The sequence below is a fragment of the Grammomys surdaster genome, unplaced genomic scaffold, assembly GCF_004785775.1.
Source record: "Grammomys surdaster isolate TR1022 unplaced genomic scaffold, NIH_TR_1.0 1129, whole genome shotgun sequence".
Lineage (NCBI taxonomy): Eukaryota > Metazoa > Chordata > Mammalia > Rodentia > Muridae > Grammomys > Grammomys surdaster.
This window is the reverse complement of record NW_021605548.1, coordinates 268,422-277,421: the sequence shown is the minus strand read 5'-3', so window position 1 is coordinate 277,421 and position 9,000 is coordinate 268,422. Positions and strand designations below refer to the sequence as shown.

General features: G+C 46.7%; 1 protein-coding gene and 1 pseudogene across 1 annotated transcript; one reads left to right on the top strand and one right to left on the bottom strand.

Annotated features, from left to right (window-relative positions):
- The first annotated feature begins 450 nt into the window (after nt 1–450).
- Nucleotides 451–3,919, top strand: LOC114634843 (gasdermin-D-like). The gene is given in 11 exon segments (XM_028783442.1): nt 451–670; nt 1,000–1,081; nt 1,606–1,730; nt 1,733–1,773; nt 2,027–2,129; nt 2,348–2,398; nt 2,695–2,784; nt 2,911–3,083; nt 3,167–3,311; nt 3,411–3,484; nt 3,614–3,919. Coding segments are annotated over 11 exon segments (1,347 nt in total). The 3' UTR covers nt 3,857–3,919.
- Nucleotides 3,920–8,146: 4,227 nt separating this feature from the next.
- LOC114634844 lies at nt 8,147–8,565 on the bottom strand (annotated as a pseudogene).
- Between the last annotated feature and the right edge of the window lie 435 nt (nt 8,566–9,000).

Here is a 9,000-nt window from a genome sequence, read left to right as displayed (position 1 = left end):
AGGTTCAAGGAGGTCAGTTAACTCAGCTGTCCATGAGAGCCCTGGAGGAAACCACCGGCTTCTGGAACCATGGAACACTGGCTTTTCTGTGTGCTCCTGTGCCAAGTCTCTTAGAAGTGAGGGCTCAAGTATTTTCCCGAGCCTTGGCCCTCAGCCAAGGAGCCCAGCGGGGTATCTTAGACCAGCAGGTGGCCAAGGGTGACACAGTAATTAATAGTGTGGGAAGTGCAGGACCTGCTGCAATAGGCTACCTCCTCTTCCTCCTCAGTCAAGTGTCAGAGACCCCAGAGAGAGATAGATAAGTGAGCCACAGAGTGAACAGTGTCCCCTGTGTTGTGTTGGTCAGGCAGGATGTGCCAGGACTAACAAGGCAAGGCTACTCTGAAGAGATGGGGTTCCTGAGTGCTGGGAGAAACTGAGTATGGACCTCTGCCATCCGCCCCAAGGATCATGACATCAGCCTTTGAGAGAGTGGTCAAGAGTGTGATCCAGAAGGTGGACCATGGCAGAGGAGATCTCATCCCAGTGGACTATGCTCCAAATTCAATCAGCTTAAAGCCCTACTGCCTCCTGAGCAGGAAACACTCAAGCTCTTGGTTCTGGAAACCCCATTATAAATTTCTCAACCTGTCAATCAAGGACATCCTGGAACCCAGTGTTCCAGAACCATGTACCTCCTTTACCCACTCCCCTCCTTCCCATCCTGAGCCCCCAGATTGAATAGAAGAAGGCAGTGGGTGAAGCCCAGCCTGCCATCTTACTGGGCACTTTCAGTTATATTTCTCTGGCCCCATTTCCAGAGTGGGGAGTTCTTTAAGGCCCATTGCTGCATATGAAAAACAAGGCAGTGGATATTGGAATAGGACTGTAGAGCTGGTCTCGTTTTAGAACCGGAGTGTACTGGCCATTTCCAAATCTCTGACGACATCGATGGAAACAAACAGGGCAGTGTGCCATGGTCACACATGAGAGAATGGAGAGTTTCTGGTGGGGCTGCAGCATCTGACAGTTCCAGTGCCTCCATGAGTATGTGTATACTGCGTGTGAATCCGAAGACCTGGGATATCATGAAGAGTGAAAGGTGAGTCCCGGTAGGGATAACAGCTCTCTTACTTTGAGCATCCATGCTTCTTGGGAAGGTTGCTGGGTTCTGGGCATCAGATGGGTTCTGAGGCAGTATCTCTCAGCACTGAACAAGGGAAGTCCAAGAGGAAGGGAGCACTATAAACAATGTAAGTGGGGGGGGATGTTAAACCTTGGTTGCCAGGACTGTATCCTGAAGATCAAAATATAAAGGAAGGGCCCAAGTCCCTTGGAATCAGGCTGTGCTCCTGGTTTCTATGGAAAGATGGTGATGTGGACTTGGAACATTGATGGATCGTACACAATGGAGTCCCTCCACAGTCACAGGCATCCATTTCTTGGTGTTTGAACTGGTCATTACCCTCACAAGCACCTAGACACTGTTGGGAATGCCCTGGAAAATTTCCCAAGCTTGGTATCCACAGACTCCTGGATTCCCTAGACTTTCCATCTCACCTGTCAACAGGATGGAAGAGAGGGAGGCTAGTCCATGGTGGGCAAGCCCTGGCAATCTTTCTGTAGGAAACTGCAGCAGCCTGAGAATAAAATCCTGCAACAGCTTCGGAGGCATGGGGATGACCTGTTTGTTGTGACCGAGGTGCTGCAGACAAAGGAGGAGGTGAAGATCACCCAGACCCACAGTCAGGAGTCTCAGGCAAGTTTACACTGGCTGGAGCCTCATGCTTCCAGGTATGTGATGCTACCCCTAACACCAGCCTAGTCCTACATGAGCACAGAGCAGGAATCTTAGAACTTGGGGCAACATCCCAGGCAGTGATGGAAGACTCTTCTAAGACCTTTCCAGAATCAAGCCTTAGCCCCACTTGCTCAGTTAGCTGGAACTGTTAAAGGCTGGATCAGCCATTACCAATGACAAGCCTGTCACCAAAACTCCACTTGTAGCTATTCACTCCACACCCCTGAGCCCATATCCATCCTTCAGGGTGATGGCAAGGGCCACCAAAGCTGGAAAAGAATGGTGACCCTTCCTCCAGGCAGCGTCCTTGCATTCCGAGTGGCGAAACTGCTCATTGGCTCTACATGGGGTGAGTGGCAAGGGACTGTCTCTAGAGTCCAGACTCTGTAGCAGAGAAGCACTTCAGCTAGCCAGGGGATGCTGTGGGTATCTGGCTGCATGACCTCCCAGACAGGATGGTAAAGTGTGTCAGGACTGAGATGTGGGTTGTAGGGGCAGGGTCTCATGAGGTCCCAGGAGCCCTGGGGATAATGGATTGATGACCTGCTTGCTTCTTCCTGCTGCCAGGTGTCCTTCTCCTCCCGGATGAGAAAAAGAGGACATTTGAGTGCTCCTCAGGTAAGGCCCGAGACACTCTGGCCCTACTTACCCCTTAGCTTTGAGGTGTTTTATGCTCAGAGCATGAGGTGGGCACACACCACACATACACATGTATACACAATGGGTGAGGCTCAACTCAGGTGATGTTGCTGGACTAGCTTAGCTTTCCATCTTCCATGGGCTGCCATTAGTAGGAGAGATGGGTTTAGGAGGGTCCAGGTAAAGATCTCATCCCTCTTTGACATGAGACAATGGTCCCTGGGTCACTAATCAAAACAGCTCTTCCCCTTCCACCATCCCGATTTGTTGTCTAGTCAACAGAAGTGTAGTGGACCAGGAGCATCATAGATTTAATCTGCTCACTGCACTACAGTCCATTGGTCAGAAGCTCAAATTCATGTCAGGTCAGTAACGCCTTGACCACCCTGGAAGTCCACTGCTTCTGCATCTGCTACCTGGACCTACCCCTCCTAACTAATGTTCCCCAAGACCTCATGGGCATCAGGTGGTAATTCCCTTAGTCCCTCCAGATGGAATACCTAAGGAAGAAGAATTCAGGGAAGACTTCCAAAGTCTGTGTGCAGAGGTGAAGGCTGGCTCGTTACAACTGGGGACATTAAAAATGGAGTTAAAACAACAGCTACTAGAGGACATTGGGAGGATTCTACAGGACCAGCCCAGCCTGGACGCCTTAGAGGCCTCAGTGAGTAAGAGTGCTGGTGGGGACAAACCTGGACAGGGTCTGGACAAACCTGCTCAGCCTCACTTTCTCCATCCCTACCTCAGCTATGGCAGGGCCTGTGCAGTGGAGAGAAGGTGGAGCCTCTGAATGGCCCAGCAGGCTGCATCCTTGAGTGTCTGGTGCTAGATTCTGGAGAGCTGGTGATGAAATTCGCAGCCCCTATCTTCTATCTGTTGGCAGCACTGAATGGTGAGCAGCCCAAGGTGGGGTTAGTAGGGATCAGGAAGGGAGGGCTAGGTTCTATATGGGGCATTCTGGAACCCTATCTCAGCCCAGATCTCTCCCCAGGGCTGAGTGAAACTCATCGGCCTCTGTTGGCTAAGCCTCTGGAGTCAACAGTACTGTCAAAGCAGCTGAAGTTGGTGAGTGGACCTGGCCTTTGGGGTGCAATGGGGCCCCGGGGACATCGAGGTTGACATGGGAAGGTGCTGCTTCCCTCAGGCTCAAACTACAGGCAGCATCTATAACCTCTTACCCTCCTCTGTTGGTAGGTGGAGCACATCTTGGAACAGAGCACCCCATGGAAGGAGCAGAGGTCTGTGTCCCTGCCCTCCGGGCTCCTTGGGAACAGCTGGGATGAGGAGGCTCCCACCTGGGTCTTGCTAGAAGAATGTGGCCTAAGGCTGCAGGTGGAACCCCCCCAGGTGCACTGGGAACCAACTTCTCAGGGCCCCACATGTGCTCTCTATGCCTCCCTGGCCCTATTGTCTAGTCTAGGTCAGAAACCTCATTAGCCTGCAGGCCTCCGTTCCAGCAACATCTCCATGTCCTACCCTCCAGCCAGGGCAGAATCTTGCCAAGCCCAGCCTCTAGGAAAGCCAAGTACCAAAGTCAGTCACTGGGTTAGAATGCAACGAGACCCAGGAGTTGGGAAAATTCAATAAATGTACAAACTAAAGCTAGTGCTGTGTTTCTGAGGGATAATGGATCATCAGTAGGAAATGGGAAGGGTGGGGTTTGCCCACACAAAATCAAGATATATATGATGGCTATCACCTCACTCCTGTGACCTACAGACAGGCAGATTCTGGGAATCAACGAGTCTCATGGTACAGGGGAGTTCCTGAGCTCTGTGTCTAGGGAAAAGATGTTTCTAACTGATGTGACCAAGGGGTTCTGATCACCCCTGGGAGCTTGCACAGCTAGGACAAGTGTTTGGTACTTGGTGGGGACCACACCACCTCCATAGTGCAGCTCAGCCTTAGCTTGCTGAGAGGTGGAAGTAGCAACAGCTTCTTCCTGATAGGTGCTTTCTTTCTCAGTTATACAAACAGGGCCAGATGAGACTAGATTAAAACTAGATATGGCAGGTTTCTTAGGAGGCAGCTCTCAGGTGGATTCACTGATGTCACATGTGGAGATCAGGGAAGTTTCACATCCAGACTAAAGCAAGAAGGTTTTATGGTTCTAGGAAGTGGAGTGATGACACGTGATCTAGGAGCTGGGACTGTGTCCATCCATGGTCAAAAACTGAGCCCCTGGCTGGAAACTCTGCGATGAGAAGTGATGACAAGTTACCCCAGAGTTTTCTCTGAGCAGGTGGAGTTGGGGGAAGGAGAAGCAGTTGGGGTTTCCTGGCTTGTTCAGGAAGATGAGCAGGGGTTCCATCCTAACATGCCAACCTCTTTATGTCCAGGGGCTCCCGTTCAGTTCTGGCTACTTCCTGCTGAAGAGGAATGGCATGAGGTGGGAGGGTGAGGAGTTGCTGGGTTTGAGCTTGGGAAGTATGGGTACAGAAGAAATTGGTTGTCTGTCATACTGGAGACTTCAAAAATCCCATTGGTGGAAGTACAGGGGAAAGCATGGGCCTAGAAGAAAAGTAGATTAGTATCTTCTGTCCTGTGAATGGGCTAGCCTTGTGTGAAGAGCAAAGGCTTCCAAAAAGAGTGGAATGCAGATGTTCCTGGTTTTATGGGCAGAGTTCTTTTTTCATTTTTAAAAATTTATTTATGTGTATGAGTAGACTGTCACTATCTTCAGACACACCAGAAAAAGGCATCAGATCTCATCACAGATGGTTGTGAGCCACCATGTGGTTGCTAAGAATTGAACTCAGGACATCTGGAAGAGCAGATAGTGCTCTTAACCGATGAGCCATCTCTTCAGCTCATGGGTAGAGTTCTTTACACAATTTGTGGAGTGACTCAGTCTGGGTCTCTATCAGGCTTGTTGTTTCCCCGGGGAACATGTAGGTCTCACACTTATCAGTCATGAGGAGAGAAAGATCCTCTACTTTTGTAGGACCACTGAAGCTTCTGAGTTTACACAAAGAGACACCTTAGCATTATCATTTGTACTGGCTGGTTTTAAGTGTCAACCTGACACTAGCTGGAGTTACCACAGAGAAAGGAGCCTCCCTTTAGGAAATGCCTCCATGAGATCCAGCTATGAGGCATTTTCTCAACTAGTGATCTAGGAGGGAGAGCCTATACTATTGTGGGTGGTGTCATTCCTGGGCTAGTAAGAAAGCAAGCTGAGCAAACCAGTAAGTAGCACCCCTCCATGGCCGCTACATCAGCTCCTACCTCTAAGTCCCTTCCATGTGTGAGTTCCTATCCTGACTTCCTTTGGTGACCAACAACATTGTGGAAGTGTGAGCTGAATAAACCCTTTCCTCCCCAACTTGTTTCTTGGTCAGGATGATTTGTTTGTACAGGAATAGAAACCCTGACTGAAACACCATTGTTTGAAATCTATACTGAAACTCACATTGTAGAAAAGACAGTAGACCCATACCTTTGTGTCATTGTAGAGGCTTGGCAAATGATTTTGGGTTAAAAGCATAAAGAATCTTTAAGGTGAACTCAGGGAACACAAACCTTCTGTAAGACAGAAGGGACAAGAGCTCCCTTGATCCTGATTTGCAGTATGATTAGAGATTGTGAAAGAGGGACTTCTTTCCTCTATCCAGAAGGCTGGATGCATATAGATTAGATGGACCTTTTTAATAAGAAACACTTTTAAGTCTATATTTAGAAAATAACCAGAGGAAATTTAAAATCTTGAGCTTGTGACTACAATAATAGTGGATCAACAGTGGAAGGCTTTATCAGAGTTAGACTAATAGTGGATCAGAACTCTAGTGGTTAATAGTTAAAATTTGAACTTTTGAAGCTTGATACAGCAGTAATATAGAGAGGGATCAGAATCAGAAGCACTTTCCATTTCTCCAGTACACATTAAATCATTTTTTGTATTGCCTAAGTTTTTACACCCTCCGTTCTTCATACCTTACATTTACCAATCTCAAAACACCTTCCTAGACCCTCGAACATTTTCTTAGATCCTTAAACACTTCCTGAGATGCTTTTGCATCCTCAGGCCTTACATAAACTTAAAACTTTATATTTTTGCCTATCCAATTATTTGACATGAGATGTAGGTGGTTGATCATTGAGAGCAGTCATTGTAAAGTGAGTTTCTTTAGATAAAGGAATTGTAAAAAGTTATATAGAAATCTTTCGTAAGTCTGGTAATAAGGTAAAATGTGTCTTGACCCAGCAGTGGCAGCTTTAGGAGAGTGAGGGTTGAGGATTGATCTTTACCCATGAAGAGGACTGAGAAGGCAGCTGAAGCCTGGGTTTTTGTTATTAAACTGACCCTCAAACCATGAGACCAAAGAAGTACTTATTGTCCTTTTACATTTCTTTGTTTAAGAAATATTTAGTTCAGGCAGAGGCAGGCGGATTTCTGAGTTCAAGGCCAGCCTGGTCTACAGAGTGAGTTCCAGGACAGCCAGGACTACACAGAAAAACCTTGTCTTGAAAAGCCAAAAAAAAATATTTAGTTCAGTACTTCATTCATTCATTATTTTTTCTTTATATGTGTGCCATGTGTACAGGGTCCAAAGTGTTGGATCCTCTGGAGCTAGAATTATAGTGGTTGTAAGCCTCCTGATGCAGGTGCTGGGAGCTGAACTCTGGTCCTCTGGAAGAGCAGGAAGAGCTCTTAAACTCTTCCTATCCCTCCATCATCTCTCCATCATCTCTCCATCCCACCATCATTTCTCCATCTCTGCAACATCCCTCCATCTCTTCATCACTCCACCATGTCTCCATCTCTCCATTCCTCCATCATCTCCCATCTCCCCATCATCTCTCCATCCCCATTGATTGGTTGATTTGATATTTTGTAGCATAAAATTCGCAGCTCTTTGATCTGCTAGCTGATGTGTAGTAGGTAAATACATCTTCCCGTTGTGTCAATCGTGTCTCCACTCTTGTGATTCTATCTTTTGCTATAGAGTAAGCAGCATTTTAATTGTATGTAATTTGTCTAGTCTTGGGGTTGACCCTGTGCTGTGGGAGTCCTGACAGAAAATCCTTGTCTCTGTGTCTTGATGTGTCTTTGTCTCAGATTTTCAAAGCTTCAAGCCTTACACTGTGGTCTTTGATTCATTTTAAACATGTTTTGTTAAAGGGGCTGTCTTCCCCCCCCCAACCCTCAGTATATGTTTTTGGAAGGTTTATCACAAATGAGGTGTACGTCACTGTGTGTGTCCTGCTGGGTCCTCCTTCCACACCATTGGTCTATGGGTCGGTTACAGTGGCTCAGAACAGAAGCTGAGGATCCAGTCCTGTCATTCACCCAGCACTGCTAAGAATTCCTTCAGCTAGGGCTGGAGAAAAGGCCCTGGAGGTTAAGAGCACTGACTTCTCTTCCAGAGGTCCTGATTCAATTCCCAGCAACTACATGGTGGCTCACAACCATCTGTAATGGGATTGGATGCCTTCTTCTGGTGTGTCTGAAGAGAGCTACAGGCTACTCATATACACAAAATAAAGAAATAATTTTTTTAAAAAATTCCTTGAGATATTTGGGCGTTTTTTGTGCTTACATGTGAATTTTTGAATTACTATTTCTAATAGAATGTAACTATATATTTGATGGAAATTGTGTTGACTCTATACATTGCTTTCAGCAATGCAGCCTTTTCCATATGCTGAATCAGCCTACCCATGAGCACAGGAGACGTTTACACCTTCTAGTGTTTTCTTCACCAAGATACTTTTTGGTTTCATCCTCTACTTGAGAGGGATGAATTGGGAGGAGTGGGTGGCACCAATACCGGGCAGACCATGCTTCACAGGCTTGTAGGTGATGGAGAACTCACCCAGGTAGTGTCCGAACATCTCTGGTTTGATTTCCACCTGGTTGAAAGTATTGCCATTGTACATGCCCACCATGCTGCTGGCCATCTCAGACAGAATGATCATGTCCCTAGGTGGGTCTTCACCACCTTGGGCTTCACCATGGGTGGTGCCTCCTTCTTGGCCTTTCTCAACAGCTTGAGCAGTGAGTGCTGCTTCTGCCTCTATTGTGTGCTATACAGCTGCATCAGTGGCTCACAAGACATATTTAGCAGTTGGTCAAGGTCTATGCCTTGATAGGTTAACTTACACTTGAAAAAGGTCTGCTTCTTCTTCTGCTTCACTTCAGCCATCTTGGCAGATGCTTGGAAAAGGATGTTTTGTGTTTCTTAAGTTTTAAAATTATACACATTCTGTGTGTCCACGTGCACACACATGTACCTGTAACCAAGAGATTCTGGTAACTTGTGCTTTCAATTTCCCTTAATTCTAGAAACTTTCTCATTTCTTCCCTGATTTCTTTGGCGACACACTAGTCACTGAAAGGTGTGTTTTTGGTCTCCATGTATTTATGGAGTTTCTGTACTTTTCACATTACTGATTTCTAGTTAACTACACTATCATCTGATACAATATAAGAGATTATTCTGATTCTTTTTATTTGGAAAGACTCGATTTGTTGTCTGAGTGGAGTTTCCAGGGCACAGTGAAAAGTTGTGCACTCTGTTTCTGTTGGATAGACTACTCTGCCATTCCGTGAAACATTTGTAAAGTCCTTTTGATTTATT